Below are 16,234 nucleotides of genomic sequence, written 5' to 3'. Positions count from 1 at the left end.
AAAGACTTTGCTGCTCTGAGCATCACCCACTGGTCCTGCAGCTAGAAAGGGGGCCCACTTCCAAGAAACATGGCCCCAGCTAGGGAGAACACCACTGGAATCTCAGCTTCCTCGGACCCAGAGGGGACACTCTGGAAAACACGGCCTTGTGCTACAGCCTTCATCAGGGGTCAACGGTCCCACTGAATCGAAAGAGTCAGGGTCAGCCAAGGCCCATGGTGCCTCTGGCCAGGACAGCGATTGGAGGCCACCAAAGGGGGCCTGATGGAACCCCAGGAAGCGTCCCAGCCTAGTTAGTGGCACACGGCAGAATGTGGAGCTCCAGAGCCCTCTGAGGCCCTCGTAAAGCCTCAAACACCCTGGCCGGGCTCGTGATGGTTCCATAAGGCGGTCACTGTGAACCTGTGCTCTAGGCCGGCTTCTCGGTGCGTCTCCAAGTTGTAGGATTCCAGACTCCCACATTCCAAGATGGGGAAACTCGGGCCGCAGTGGGAAGCGACTTGGCCAATATCACCGAGCATGCTCCTGCCAATTCAGGGCCATCCACTGTACTGAGCCGCCTCTTACCTAATTAAGAAGTAGCCGAAAATATCCTCCCACAACCCCCAGCCGCACCTAGTTATAAATGTCCATCTCGGTGAACCTGCCAAATAGGACAAGGAGCTCGGTGCCGAAGGGCAGCGCTAGACCCAGCTCAAGGGGAGTCGGGAGAGGGCGGCCTCAGCTTGCTCCAGCCTGTCGCCGGTAATAATGGTAACAGGCAGCCAAAGGCACTGTGTTGTTATCCATTCTCAACACGGTCTCATAAAGAGGGCTCCCTGTGACCCACTAGGCAACACTTCCCTCCAGGAGGCGACTTCTATCCACTCCCTCCCTTTTTCAAGGCTGTGCCTCAAACTGGGTGCTCCTTGTGGGAAAAGGCCACCTCACACTAGGTTCTGGAGTGAGCCTGGCAATCATGGGCACTTGTTAAGTGTTAATAATGATAGAAAGGAAAAAAAAATCATTAAAATCCACCCACAGCTGTTCCCCCTCCAGGGCACTGGTGGAGTGTGAGCAAGCCTCCCAGAGCACTCTCCCCACCCCCCAACCATCTGCTCTAAGCATGCTCAGTCCTGTCAGGCCTCAAGCCCACAATCCCTACAAGGGCACAAGAGGCAGGTGTGATTCTTGGGAAAGGGGGGGGGTGGGGAGAGCCGCTGCAGCCTGGGGCCTGTGTCCCCAGGGTGAGAGGGCCCTGCCAAGCCATTTGTGTCCTCTGCATCACGGGAACTCCACTAGAGCACAGGGCAGGGACAAGGAGCCAAGTCTATTCTAACAGGAGCTGCCTGAGCAAGGGAAAAGGTGTTCCTGGGCCTTCGTTTTCATGGGACCCCAGCCCATACTCTAGGCCAAGGCAATTCAAAAATAAAAACCTCCTCAAAAAGTTTTTACAACACTTTTGAAGAGACAGAAAGGGGCTTTTTCAACTGAACCTATTTTCTTCATGTTGGAACCACAAGGAGGAAAATCTTGTTGGACAGAAACACGAATTATCAGGAAAACAGAATTTATGTGTCTAAAGAATAACCACACTTGGACGAGAAGACTTTTAACGTTTTCGTTGACTTTTAAATTTGTAAATAGCTGGGGAATTGACAGTTTCTTTTTTCACCTTCACTCTGGGGGTTTTATCCTGCAAAACAAGAGGGAAAAAATTAGTACAATGTATGGGGGGGAGGGGGGGAGGGGGGAGAATGTTGGAGAAGAAGGCTTCAAAAACAGACAAATAAGTGAACAGGCTATTTATGTGAAAGTAACTAAAAGTATATGAGTATCTAAAGAAGTCTGACATTTAGTGGATAGATGATAATAACATGGAAGTGTCATCTTAGACTCTTCAGCTCTGCTATTTAACTACACAATATTGTCTATTTTTAAACACCAGTGAGTGGCACTCACTGTTTTGTTAACCTGTTTAAATGTTACGGAGAGCTATTCATAAGCTATAAAGTTCAAATGCTGCCCGTTCCTACCCTATGCTGTTCCAAAGCACTGACTAATAACCCCCTTATTACCTTCTTAATCAAGGAACATTTCAACACTCCCAGAGTAACAGACATTGGCTCAAACTGTGCCCCTAAGGAGCAGACATTTTCACCGCGCCTGATTTACACACAGATGAAATCCAGTCTCAGTTAAGACCTTTAAAAGAAACGAAGGCCTGAGGCTTTTCTCTACTCACCAGAAGATCTTTGCGTGTTTGGATTTTCTGTGCAATAACAAACAATTCCTTCTCCCTCTCGATACGTTGCTTCAGGAGGCTGTATTGCCTTTTCCTCTCTCTAGCCAGCTTCTATAAGAGAAAAATATACAAATATTTTCTGCAAAACAAACAAATGGAGTAAAAGTCACTAAGAAATGTTTCAGAGCCCAGTGGGAGGCCAGATTTGCCAAGGTTTAAACAAGCTCTTTTTATGACTCCAGGAGGGCCTCACTAGGAGGCAATAGTCGAACTGCTTCAACTTTTGGGGACTGCACTTACTCCAACAATCACAGCACCCTTTTGTACATCAATTTACTTTACTGAGAGCATCATTCAAAGCCACTCCATGAGGTAGTTGATCATTAGCTCCATTATGCAAAAATGAAACTCAGACTTTGAATAGTGACTTGAACAAGGTCACAGAGCACATAAGCAACAGAGAAAGCCAAACTCAGCATCCTAATTTCAACTTCCCCTTCCCTCTACTGCCGGCCTAGAGTCTGAACATCTGGAGGCCAAAAAAAGTAGTTGGGAAAGTATGGTCTGGCCCTTGCGTAGGCACTCGGTGAGATACTGAGAAAACTTTAAAAGCAAAAAATGGCCTCAACTTAATTCTCCCTGCTGATCCCTCCTTCTGCTCCCCCTTTCAAAGAGGCGTTCACCCAAAAGGAGAGTGGAGACCTCATTATCTTAGCAACCATCACAGGGCAAAAGCTCTGCTAAGTGTTTGGCTCTAGAGCCCAACTTCTTAAACTGGAGTTCCTAACTCCACTTATCAATTTGAGGATCTCAAAATCAGATTATCAATAAGCGTTCAATTTGTATACCTATTTTATATGTCTATATATCCAGGATCACTTAAGTATTTCTCAGGGAAAAAGGGGAGGTCTCAAGTGGAAAAAGTTTAAGAAGCCTTGGTCTAGAGTAATGGGAGTGAAGAGGCTATTCTCTTCCAATCAATCCACATTGATCTGATTGCCCCAAATAATCTAATGGCAAGGGACAAACTGCTAGCAAAAACAAGGGAAGTTTCAGTACCCCAACTCTCTCTTCTCTCCATTTGCAGGTGGAAAGCAATGGAACCAGGTAATCAGAAAGTTAGGGACCAGCATTTGGTACTCAAGAAAGGACAATGAGACACTTAACTGTTACCAAGCTATTTCACAAACTGAGGTTGTCACAGTCGATAATATCAGGAAATCAGCCTGGTTGTTCCAACTGGTGTTGGAAGGATTGTTCTTGGACCTGAGATGATGACAATTCACCAACTATGCCATAGTCTCCCAACAGTGGTTTCAGACAGCTTTTGTTTTCACTTTATTGCACACACTGTCAAATTTATGAGATTGCCCAATATATTCAAACTAATTAGGGGTATTTATATTACTAAAGCAAGTTTAGCTGCCTCTGAGCTAGAGGAAACTGCTGTGAATTAAACATTGGAGGCAAAGCTGATGCTGTGTAAATGATTCAAATCACAACAGAACAGCTGTCTGCTTGAAACTCACAATTTTTTTTTTCAATGAATCAGTCAGAACTGAGATTTCAATTCTCTGAGAAACAGAGCATCACATTTCATAAAACCAATCACAATAATGGAGGAGAGTCATCAGGGAAAACCCAATAGAAATTCATCACTGAGGTGAAGCAGGCTGTGGGCTGTTAAGTCAGAAACCCGGCTCTGGCTCCAACTGTACGATCTCTTGAGCTCAGTGAGTGACCTGGAATAAATGAAGCCTCCCTGAATGTCCATCTCCTCCTCAGCAAAGTCAGAGAGAAAGAGCACCTCCCAGTGGGCAGGGGAGCACTCTGTCAGCTGCCAATACAAGAATCTGAGTTACTGTTTATAACCAAAAGACTTAGGAGGTGGGAGCTGATACATAATCACTGTGAAAATGCAAGCCCTCGGACCCAGAGTCCAAGCGCCTGATCCTTCCCTGACAGCCTCTCCCACAGGACCAGAGAATGTTACCGATGGAAGGAATCTCAGCCATCGCCCCATACACTTGCTTGTCAATTTTAAATACTTTTAGCATCTGTCAGGTGTCTTGTCCCAAAAGGGAGAATGATCCTTTGGCTGCACTCAAATTTACCGATAATCTCATTTGCTACCATTGTTACTATTTATAACAACAGCTTCTTGTAGTTCAGCCATTTTTTGGTCATTTCTAACTAGGTGTGACCCATTTGGGGTTTTCTTGGCAGAGACAGTGAGGTGGTTGGCCATTTCCTTCTCCAGCTCATTTTACAGATGAGGAAACTGAGGCAGGCAGGGTGAAGTGACTCATCCAGGGTCACCCACAGCTACTAAGTGTCTGAGGCTGGATTTGAACTCAAGAATATGATAAGACTCCGAGCCTGGCCATCTGTGTACTATGGGGCCCCCTAGCAGCCCCCATGTAAACAATGCTCTGAGTTATTTTTACAGATGAGGAAACTAAAGCCAGTACAGAGTAAGTGACTTGCCCAGGTGACACTGGGGTCCGAGATGCAATCTGACTTGAGCTCGGACTCCAAATCCAACACTCTCCACTTACATCGGTTTGATTAATTTTATAAGAAAAGAGTTGGATTAGAAGCCAAAAGAGGTGAATTGTTCTGCTAGTTCCGCTCCTTGAGAGCTATATGAATGGTAGGAATCACTTCCTTCTCTATGGCTCAGTTTCTTCATTTGTAAAACGAGGAGCCTGGATTAAATAACTGAAATCTCATCTGGCCCTAAAGTTCTATTTTTTTTTCAATAGAAAAAACTGGAAGTCCGTGAGTCCAGCTGGTTCAAATCTGACAATCACACCTTTATCCCCAAAAGTAATAGTCACTGGTGTTTTCAGAGCACTTTAAGGTTTAAGTGATTTATAAATACCTCATTTAAAAATAAAACTCACTCTCATCCTCACCACAACCCTGGGTGCTGTCATTATCTTCATTTTACAGATGAAGAAACTGAAGCATACAGCGGTACACACGCCCCCAACAAAACTCCCCAGCCACCCATCAAGCCAGACCACGAGCCTGTCGGCAGTCTCAGAAATCTGGGACACAAAAACGGCAAAAAGGGAAAAATGCTCCTCCCGCTGGAGGGGGACAAGCGGCACCTGGATCTGGCTCTTATTCGTGGCTCCCTTCACGGCTTCTCTCTGCAGGGTCTCGATCCTGGGCCGGTTGTAGACACGCGTCACCAGTTCGGGGGGCGTCTGCAGGTGAGTCGCGATATCAAACTCCTTCACTACAAGTGCAGAAGGCAGAGCTTCTTGAGAGAGCGCCCCAGAGCTGCCCTTGGCCCAGCCATCCAGCCATGGACTGCCCCAGGCCCATACCTTCCTTTTTGGTGTCAAAGAAGAAAACGTGCTTGTTCTTCTGCTTCCCAGAGGCATCCAGCAGGTGGAGCTCTGATTTCAGCTGTTCAATTTTCTAGAACAAGAACCAAGGGCTAAGCTGGCCCTCCTCCCTAGCTTGACCCTCCTCCCTTGCCCAGCCTGGCCCTCCTTCCTAGTCCAGTCCTCCTCCCTTGCCTAGCCTTCCTCTCTAGCATAGTCCTCCTCCCTAGTCCAGCCTGGCCTTCCTCCCTTGCCCAGTCCTCCTCCCTAGTCCAACCTGGTCCTCCTCTCTTGCCTAGTTCAGTCTTCCTCTCAAACCCAGCCTGGCCTTCCTCCCTAGTCCAGCCTGGTCCTCCTCACTTGCCTAACCTGGTCTTCTCCCAAGCCCAGCCTGGCCTTCTTCCCTAGTCCAGCCTGATCCCTCTCTTCTCTAGCCTGGCCCTCCTCCCAAGCCCAACCCAGCTTAAGAGGCTGAGACCTCACCCGGACTAGCTCCCTACCACCCATTACTGGGCTCTTTCACCCTCTCCCAGAAGGAAGCTGAGGCCAACCCGCCGTGCCCAATGCCAGCCCAGCGCTGCCCCCTGTACCTTGGCTTCCGCCACCCTCTTCATCTCCACATATTTGATGTCCTGAGTCCTCATCACCTTCAGCTGCTCTTCGGTCACCTCATCCTTGGGCTGTTTGACCACGTGGACCCCATCCTGAAAGCATGGTGCAAGGACCCACTGAGTCAGTGCCCGGGGAGGAGGGATGGCACCCTGAGGCGCTCTGGGCCAGCTCAGGCCAGACCGCACAGTGCAGGACGCTGCCTTCCTCATGCCATTAACCCTGACTCTGCCCTCGAGCACCAAGCTGAGAGGTCTGACCCCTTTTATACATAACACCCCTTTACGAGAACACAAAGTCTTCTCTTCTCCTTTTACAGGAGACCTCTGACAAAACACCTGGTCTTCCTCTGAAGACTTCAACCTGTCCCTCTTAAAATGTGGCACCGATATACTATAACATATTTAATATGTATGGGAATGCCTGCCATCTAGGGGAGGGGGTGGAAGGAAGGAGGGGAAAATTCGGAACAGAAGGGAGTGCAAGGGATAATGTTGTAAAAAATTACCCATGCATATGTACTGTCAAAAAATGTTATCATTATAAAATTAATTAAAAAAAAAAAAAAATGTGGCACCAGAACTAGATAAAAGGCCAGATAGGGCTGAAGCAAGGCAGGGACAGCCAGACGGTCGATGCCTTCCTCCAGTGATGCAGGCAAAAAACTGCACTACCTCATTCAATGTTCGTGTTCCATTACTGAGTCACCCTGAGTCTGGGATCCACTAGGACCCCCAAGTCTTTTTTTTTAACCTAGGTTCAGCCCCTTCCCCACCCTCTGGCACAAGTTCATTTTGCCATCTAGGTGCCTTCTCTTCCAGAGCAACTGCTAATTCAAAATGATTCCTACCCAGTCCCAAAAGCCTGGGGTCTGTCAGACACTGACCTGGAGCTGAACCCGAGTCATCTTGAAGTAAAACTCATCAGGATTTTTTTCCAGGGCCTTCTTCCGAAGGGCTCTGAGATATTCCTGCTTCTTGTGGTAGTCACTGAAAAAGACACAAAGCGGGGTTAGCCAAATGCTTCCTCATGGCAGCTCGATTCCAACAGACAACCTGTACAGGGACCTGGAAGCTCATGGACAAGGAAGCCCACAAACAATTAATTCAGTGACTGTCTGCCCCTCTCACAACTGGAAAATGCTCCTTCCAGCTCATTTCTCATCAAATGGAAACAAGCGATGTCACCGAAGCCCTTGTTTGTCAGGGAGAAGAGCCGGGTCCAATCGGAGCCCCCGGGCTGGTCACTCTAGCTCTCTGGACCTTGGCTTCTTTGCTGCACTACTTATTTCTAGGACAGTTGGAAGGATTGGCCAGGTGGCACCTCTAAGTGTTCTGTCAGGAGTCCTCCACACATCAGTCACTGCTGGACCTCCCTCACTCCCACCCACTCACCCCTGACCTGGGTTACCTGGCCTACTTCAAGTTAGCAATGGTCCTGTCACTCACAAAGCCAAGAGCCCCACAAAGTGAGGAGTGGGCCTGGATGCCCAAGTGGGTCGTGGACGGAAGGAACATGATTCAGGAGTGACAGAAACAGCAAATGTAGATAAGGCAGACACCATCATACCCATTTTACAGCTGGGGAAAACAAGTCTCAACAACACTGTGTCTCACTGAAGGTCATACAGTACTGGAAGAGGATGAACCCCAGGGTTCATTCTGATTGGGATCTCTGATTTATCAGTAGGCCCCCCACCTCCTACAGGAACTGATGGACCTTCAAAACTCTGTAAAACGCTCCTCCCATTCTGTACTGGAGGTATAAGGAGGACCTGGGCCATCATGTGGAAGACCCAAGAAAATTCTCAGCAAGCAAGCCAACAAGGACTCGTTATCTTGGGGGTTGGATGTAGAAGGGGAGGGCAGTCCTTGAGGCCTCAACATTTACAGCAGGATCACAAAATCTCCCATCCACAGAGAGAACTGGATTTTGAGATGCCATCTGGCATTTCAAGGAAAGGAGAGAAAAAAACCTCTTTTTTGGCTCAAATATCGAGACTGTCACACACAAAGTCACTCTGAGGAAATCAATCTGGAATAAATGCAATGAAAAATTATGTTGCAGCTGGAGTTGCTACAAATATTACTATGCTTAAACTAACACATTAGTTTGGGGCCACAGAAAAGCGTTTGAGGGGCTGCCAGAGGTCACTACTTTATCAATGGCAGAAAACGATCCCCTTCTGGACTTGTCATAGTGCTTCAAGATTATCGTGTTATTTGCAGCAACTTGAATAGAAGAATAAACTCACTTGGCACGAAGTTTGTAATCTTTCTTCTTTTCCAAAAAGCCCAGATGTTTCCGAAAGCCAGGCTAGAAGACAAAAACATGGTGTTTGGTTTCTCCAACACACAGCAGACCCAATAAAGCTTCTACTTGACTACCAGCCCCTCTGAAGAGACAAGTAAGTCCATGTCCTTGGAACTGTCCCTGCACCCTAGCTTTCCACCCTCCCATTTCCTCCATATCTATCTTCTGCCAGAGGACAAGATACATCGAGCAGGGCGCCAGTAGGTTTAAAAGCTTGGCCATGGCAGGCTTTCTAGCCAATTAAGGACAGCAGGAGGCAACAATGACTGTGCACCATGTGAGCAGCTGCCAGGAGAGCTAAAATTAATGTGAACTGGATCCAAGAGTTTGTAGAAAATCAAATAGAGGGAACATCGTGTGTATGTAGTGTCTCAGCAAATCTTAGAGAAGGTAGGGAGAGCTTCCCCCCCAAAGGACAAAGCCCCTGGGAGGGAGACCACAAGGATGGAGGAAGGGAGAAGAGTGTGTGTGCGTGCGTGCGTGTGTGCGTGTATGTGTGTGTGCGTGCATGTGTGTGTGTGTGTGTGTGTGTGTGTATGCATGTGTGTATAAGAGAGACAGCCATGCATTTGTCACTAACACCACAGGTGTGGTTGTTCTGTTGGACCTCCAATTGGTATGGCTCACTCTGACTTGAAGAACTTTACTCCTATACTCCACATTTATGATGGTTCATCGTTTTTGACATCTTTCTAAAAAAATGTCTTTGGTAAATCCATGCCTTTTTCCCTGGAAGGTCCCTATTCCACTGTCACATACTTCATAACCATCTGGTCTGAGCATTTAGAGCAGGAAAGAGCTTTAAAAATCCTTTATCCCAGGAGATCCCAACTTTTTCAACTATGACAAGCCCTTTTAAACATCAAAAAATGTAATAAATTCCCACATAATAATGAATGTACCAAATTATCATGAATAAAAAATATATATATAATAAACATTATGAAATCAGTATTGCTTTTAAATGAAATTATTTTCGACTCATTACAACCGCCATCTACAAATGTGAAAAATAGTAATATTTATATGTGCAAGAATGAATATTTATTCCATCTACAGAGGTAAGTTTGTCAAGGTAGTAGGTATTCAGTGTACCAGGGAGCAGCTAAGCAAACTGCAATACATTCATGTTGTGAAATATTATGCCCTGGGAAAAAAAATGAAAATGAAAAATTTAGAGAAATATGAACACAATGAAGTAAGCAGTACCATGAAAGCAACACACACACACACACACACACACACAGATACATTGACTAAATTGACATATTGTATACACACACACAGATACATTGACTAAATTGACATATTGTATACACACACACAGATACATTGACTAAATTGACATATTGTATACACACACACAGATACATTGACTAAATTGACATATTGTATACACACACACACACTGACCAAAATAATGTGAATTGAAGGAACAATCAAGTGAAAATGACAGTGAAATGACCATACTTGGCCCATGTGACGGTGAGGTAGAAACCTTCGTGTCTGAAATACTGCATTTACTGTCAAAGATGAATCCTTGAGTCACTCAATTCCCTGAAATTTTTTTTTCTTTTTTACTCTATTAAAAGGAAATACTCTCTAGGTAGAGCAGGGAGAGATACAGTAAGCAATAAATGTGGCATAAACTCAAAAGGTCTCCATAAAAAATAAGAGGGAGAATGTAGTAGGAAGAGTGGCGGTCGGGGGAATGGAGGGCAGGGAAGCAAGGGGCTCCTGTGTTAGGGTCTGTCCTTGGAAAAGTGTGTGTCAATCAGGAGGATTGGCGAGGGAGTGAGTTAAGTGCATCCATCCTATCACTCCCCTTCAGTAGCTCCTATCACCCCGAGGTCAACTCGGAGAACACCCCATATTACAAATGATAAAACTGAGGCCCACAGAGGATCAGCGGCCTGCTCCGCGAGAACCAGACACCAAGTCTTGGGCAAATCACGTAACCTCCTAAAGCCTAGCTTTCATCATCTGTAAGGTAAGGGGGCTCTAAGTCCTATGAACCAATGGAGCGCTCAAGGCAAGCCCCAGAGGCCAGGCCCATGAAGCCCCATTACCTGCGGGGAGCCACCCTGGCTGCCAGTTAAAGATCTTCATAAGCAAACTCCTTCCACTTTTCCAGGCTTCTCTTACTTTCTCCCACAAGGATCCCAGCCTCCCTCACATTCTGGACATTTCCATGGGGCGTCTCCCATACCCAGAACTTCCTCCCTCTCACCTTCACCTCTTGGTTTCCCGGCTTTCTTCTGGTCCAGGCGAAACCCCACCTCCAACAAAGTGCCACTTAATGCTGGAAATCTCCCTGGGCATCACCTCCTATTTACTCTGCCTATAGTCTGGATGCAAACAGTCATTTGTGTGTCATCCCCCTCCCTGAGAGCACTTACTTTCTTGCCTTTTCTTTTTATAGCACCTGGAGAAGCATCAAGAGTGTGGGAAACGCTGGGGACTGAATGCCTAAAGCCCGGCACTGGTGAAACTGACAAACCACAAAAGCGGCTCCCTGAGCGCAGTGTGGTCAATAAACGCATATACGGCCCCCTGTGGGCTGGGCCTGCGCTAAACATTGGGCAAAAGAAACTCTGCAAACATACACGCCAAGAGGACCGTGGGAGATAACAGAAGGAAGGCAATGCAGACAGGAGAAGTTGGCGCTGGCCGTTTGAAAGATGGACTCTTGTTTATGGAACAGATCAGGATCACTAGTGTCCTGGAATAAGGTATATGAAGCCTGGAAAAGTGGCCTAGATGATGGAGGGCTTTGAAATCAGTGGGTCTGGGTTTGATTCCTGGTGAATCCATTTTATGACGTCGGTCACCTTGGGCGATTCATTTCTCTTTTCCCGGCCTCAGTTTCCTCACCAGTGGAATGGAGCTCCCAGATGAAGAAGCTACCGCTATAAATGTCACGTGGCATCTTCCCTAAAAGCTGCAGGGAGCACGGGGAGTGACTCGCCCAGGTAACTCAGGTAACAGGCGGACCTTGAACCCAGACCTCCCTGACTCTCAGGCCAGCTTTCTACTCATAGAACAAATATAAGGTCATAAACGCCCGGGCCTAAGTTAGCGAAGCTGGGCGGCGGCCCGAACTCTTGCCGCCACTCCGGGTAGATTAAGCTCCCGCCAGCGTTCTGCAGAACGCCAGGCCAGGGAAATTGACATTTGAGGTTCCACGAGATAAGGAGGAGCCCAGAGAGCGTAGTATGCAAATGAGGGGGCGGGACCTCCGCCAACGAGCCGAACGAGGATGTGCGCACGCACGAGGTTTGACTACGAGTGGAAAAAGCAGGATCGGGGCCCCGGAGTCTCTGCGGGGTTAGACACCCGCGGAGCCCAGGGGAGGAGCGCGGGGTTCATACCTGACTTCGTTCCCGGTGCTCCCGCTGCCGGGACTTGGCCGCCTTTTTAAACGCCGCCGACATGTCGCTGCCCTTGTTTGAGAGCCCAAGAAACAGCACAAGCTTCGCTCCGCTCCGCCACAGCCGCGCCTCGCCGGAAACAGGCCGCGTCGCCGGGCGGCCCCGCCCACTTTTATTTCAGCGCCTATCATATTGGGCTTTCCTCGGAAGACTTGTCGTCAAACGTGCGGCTGCTGAAAAGCCTTTCTGGGAAATGTAGTTTCCCTGGGGCTGGAGCCACGTGACGTCTGGTGGGACCAGTATCCTAGGGCCCCAGACTTCAAGCTCTGCTAGTCCTTGGCTATCAAATCAATCTGTAACTTTTTGCGAAACGCCAGCCAGGTGGTTCAGGGGCCCAGCGCCGGGACTTCTTTCTGAGTTCCAGTGCGGACGCGCACTACCACCTTTGTGACCCTGAACATGTAATTTAACTCTGCCTCCGTCCCTCATTTGTAAAATGGAGAAATCTTTGTAAAAAAATAAATAAATAAATAACATGTCACTAACATTTGTTAATGTCTGGAACAAAAAGTGAAAAAGGAGCAAAAAAATTAGTCCTTGCCTTCGAGGACCTGTAGGGAGGGAGCAACATCGGGACAAAGCGCGCTACATACGGGATATATTGGAACTAGTTACAGAAGGAACGCGAGGGAGTGGGACAGGCTCCTGCAGAAGGAGGAGTGTAACTAGGCCCCAAAGGAAACCAGAAAGCTCAGCACTTGAAGGGGAGGAGGGCGTCCAGTCAGTGAGGCTGTACCTCTGGGGATCAAAATGGAAGAAGAGTGCAAAAGTGGGAGGGGCCAGGTTATAAAGGGCTCTGAGAGCCCCACACAACTTTGTGCATCCGCAGGGAGTCCTGGAGTCATTGAGTAGTAGTTCTTTGGGCATTTAGGACGGTCACTTTGGTGGCTGAGTTGAGAAAGCCGTTCTCTGCAGGCAAGGGGGGGGGGGGAGTTGGAGGGGAAAGTAAGTTTGGGCCTGTGGAGTTTCGGCTGTGTACTGGACATCGCTTTGCGACGTCAGAAAAGCTCGCAGAGACAGCGTTAACGTTCATCAGGGAGACGGACCAGGGTAAGCAGATTTGAGAGTTATCACCATGGAGGTAGCAATTACATGCATGGAAAAGATATGAGGAATCATCCATTATTTTTCTGTAAAATATGAGACGAGAGTCTCAGCTAAGGAAAGGGGAAGAGCTATGGGGGATGTAAGAAGGGATAGAAAGGTCTGGAAGAGCCGCTGAGGAGAGTGCAGCAGGACTGCCTAGCAGTACTGAGGGCCCTGCTGGGGCTGTGTGACATAAGGGCACCGGGCAGGACGGTTCCGTGAGTGACCTTTTTGTGTAGGAGCAAAAGGAACAAACGGGAGTGAGCTAGAGCTGGGACTTAGCTGGGTGTAGTCAGTGACATGATAAAAGGGAGAGGATTACATAGAGCTGAAGGGGTTCACCTGGGGATGAAGCGGGGAAAGAAGGCATGGGAGACAGTGCAGGGGAGAGGACCTGAGCCGACTGAGGAGCCCAAAGATTTGCAGTCAGTGTGGATAAAGAGTGAGGTTATATAAGGAGAAGTAGGGGAGGGGAGCTGAAAAGCCACTAGAGTGTGATTGAAGCAGGAACTTTCAAAATTCATGTGCTTCAAAGTGCATTTGCATCATGCATGGCAAGCTCCAGGGTAAGATCACCTTTGAGTTGATCCCTCAAAACATAAATGGCCACTTCCTGGAGGCTGAGCTAAACATGAGAAACCTAAATGTGTGTTTTCTTAATAGTGCTTACCCCTTTTCCCACTGATCTGGGCTTAATTTGCTGCTCTTTGGTTGTTACAGCTGCCCCATATAACGGACTACCATTCATGTTGGGTCATAGAGGCAAAAAGAAATGGACTCCCAGTTCCTCCTCTCTGGCTCCATATTCCTTTATAGTAGTTTACAATTACAAACCACTTTCACATCCATGTATGGCCCCAAAAGACTATGAGAGAAGTTAGATGCATGTTTTTATTCCCATTTTACATAATGGGAAACTGAGGTCCAAAGAGCGCAATAACAGAGTTTCTCACTTCTGTGCTGTGGTTTACAAAGCACTTTCCCCACCACAACCCTGTGATACCAACAATGTCAACATGTTCTGTTTGCTCAAAGGCACCTACCTGCTCAGCCCAGGAGTCAGTCCCAGGATTTTAGTCTTTAGCCTTTTAGTCAGTCAGGTAACTCACACAGCGTCACAGGGTCATAGCCACAGCCACAGCTTGTGAAGCTTCAGAGAGCGTCTATTTCAGCCTCTCATTTTACTGATGAGGAAACAGACCCAGAGAAGATCAATTGATTACATGCCCAAAGTTGTCCACCCACACCTTCCGAGGGGTGATGAACACCCTCCAGAGCCCAAGTCCCCTCCTGCGTACCAGGACAAACTCTGCCCAAGTCTCCCTACCGGTAGGGAACACTGTACCCTCTAGTCCCCAAGACTGCAATCAGAGCATAGCAGAACCCCAGCCTCTCTCCAGGACTCCCAGCATTTGGGGACCCTAGGCAGCACAGTCTTATGTCATGCTCATATGCTTCACACATTGTTTAACTTGTTACACACATCCTGTCTACCACCTTATATTTTTGAACTTTGACTGTCTTGCTTTCAGATGTCCCCACCCCCATCACAATACCTTAATGAATCATTCCAGTTGTATCTGGAACTCCAGATAGGAAAGGGGGCTATGGAAAAAGGCAGCTGGTCTGGGAACCAAACCACCTGTTCTCATCTGAGCTCTGCCATTAATGGGCTGTATGACTGTAGACAAGTCCCTTCCCCTCTATGTGATGGTCTCCTGCCTTTAAAATGATTGGGCTGGACTAGATGACATACAATTCTTTCCATCTCTGACAATCTCTGACCCAAGGTCCCTCCCATCTCTGACATCCTGTGTTCTAAGACCCTCCCAGCCCTAAATTCGGTGTTCTCTGACACAAAATGATCGTTGAGGGGCAGGATCTCAGGATAGAAGAATCTGAAATCAGCCCAGTGGTTACAAGGAAGTATTTCCCTCTCTAGAGTCACTCTCACCCAGGCCTTCCCCACCCGGTTGACTCGCATTACTCTGATCAGAACTTCCAGATGAATGGAGCCTAAGAAACGCTGTGTTCCCACTACCGTTCTGGGAGGTTTATATTGGAGGCGGGGCTGATCTATGACAAAACCCACCTGGGAAGAACTGCTTCTACACTCTACCGCCCCCCTCCCACCCAAAACACCTCAGAGCATAGGAATCTAACTGATAAAATACCCATTGTACTACTTACCCCCAAAAGTCCTAAACCCAACACTAATTATCTACTGAATAATCAGTCATATCTGAATTGGCTTCTCAAGTGCCTCCACATACAATTATGTCACCTAATCCTCCTCATAATCCTATAAGACAGGTATTATTATTCCCATTTTCCTGATGAAGACGGAGAATCAGCTAATTTAGTAAGTAATAAAGCTGGACTCAGCTCAGGCCCAAGCTTTCTAATTTGCAATCAATCCAATGTTCTTCCCATCGAGCCTACCTGCCTCAAAGGAGGGCCTTTCTGGGGATACACAAAGTAATGTTGGTTCTGCTCTGGTCCCTAGAAATTTAAAGCTATGTCACTAATGACAACAGTAGCCCAGAAATAGTGTTCTTGGACCCCTTCTCCCTAAAACTTCAACACACACACACCCCAGCAGGATCTAGGATCTGACACAAGCCCCTCCCCCCCAAAGATGACTAATTAATCCGGAGGAGGAAGTTCTCATGATGTCAAGGAAAAGAGGTGTTGAAGTAGAATAACAGTAAAGCTATCAGAGAAGCAAGGTTGGTTTTCATCCCATTTTGAGTTTTTACATTTAGAAAAGGTGACCCAAGGTCCCTCCCAGATTACATTCTGTGTTCTAAGGATGCTCCCAGGCTGATATTCTGTGTTCTAAGATTCTCCAAGTTCTGTCATTCTATGTTCTAAGATTCCTCTTGGTTCTGATAATTTTGTATTCTGAGAACCCTCCCAGTTCTGATTCTGTGTTCTAAGAGCCCTCCCAGCCCTGACATTCTGTGTCACACTACCACAGAGCAAGCAAGCTCCTTCCTATTCGGTGGAGCTGACTCCAGGCTGGAACCGACCCCTCCTAACCCCTACTGCACATTACTCCTCCTCTCTCCACCCCCACTTCTCCCATCCCCGTGCTGCCAGGGGTGGCTCAGGGGCAGCTGCCTGTCTGACTGCTTGCCCATGCACCTGTTTCATGAAGCCTCTAGGGTGAGGGGAAAGGAAAGAACAGAAAGTCCAAGGAGTCTAAGCCCCACCAAGTCCCCTGGTAGCAT

General features: G+C 47.6%; 1 protein-coding gene across 1 annotated transcript; it reads right to left on the bottom strand.

Annotated features, from left to right (window-relative positions):
* Positions 1-1,589: 1,589 nt before the first annotated feature.
* Positions 1,590-12,018, bottom strand: UTP11 (UTP11 small subunit processome component). The gene is made up of 8 exons (XM_074305209.1): positions 11,856-12,018; positions 8,426-8,487; positions 7,058-7,160; positions 6,153-6,266; positions 5,563-5,656; positions 5,341-5,471; positions 2,225-2,335; positions 1,590-1,675 (listed from the first exon to the last, which is right to left on the bottom strand). The coding sequence occupies exons 1-8, from the start codon at positions 11,916-11,918 to the stop codon at positions 1,592-1,594; spliced, it is 762 nt and encodes a 253-aa protein (XP_074161310.1). The 5' UTR covers positions 11,919-12,018; the 3' UTR covers positions 1,590-1,591.
* Positions 12,019-16,234: the final 4,216 nt, after the last annotated feature.

This window comes from Sminthopsis crassicaudata, chromosome 3 (assembly GCF_048593235.1).
Source record: "Sminthopsis crassicaudata isolate SCR6 chromosome 3, ASM4859323v1, whole genome shotgun sequence".
Taxonomy (NCBI): Eukaryota; Metazoa; Chordata; class Mammalia; order Dasyuromorphia; family Dasyuridae; genus Sminthopsis; species Sminthopsis crassicaudata.
This window is presented reverse-complemented; position numbering and strand designations above follow the sequence as displayed.

Bases quoted from the DNA above. Each gene is read 5' to 3' on its own strand.
- UTP11 (XM_074305209.1), bottom strand. From the start codon at position 11,918: ATGTCGGCGGCGTTTAAAAAGGCGGCCAAGTCCCGGCAGCGGGAGCAC. The intron at 7,161-8,425 runs GTGAGTTTATTC...TGTCTTTTTCAG, and splicing joins GATTACAAACTTCGTGCCAA to TGACTACCACAAGAAGCAGG. The intron at 5,657-6,152 runs GTACAGGGGGCA...TTCTTGTTCTAG, and splicing joins AGAGGGTGGCGGAAGCCAAG to AAAATTGAACAGCTGAAATC.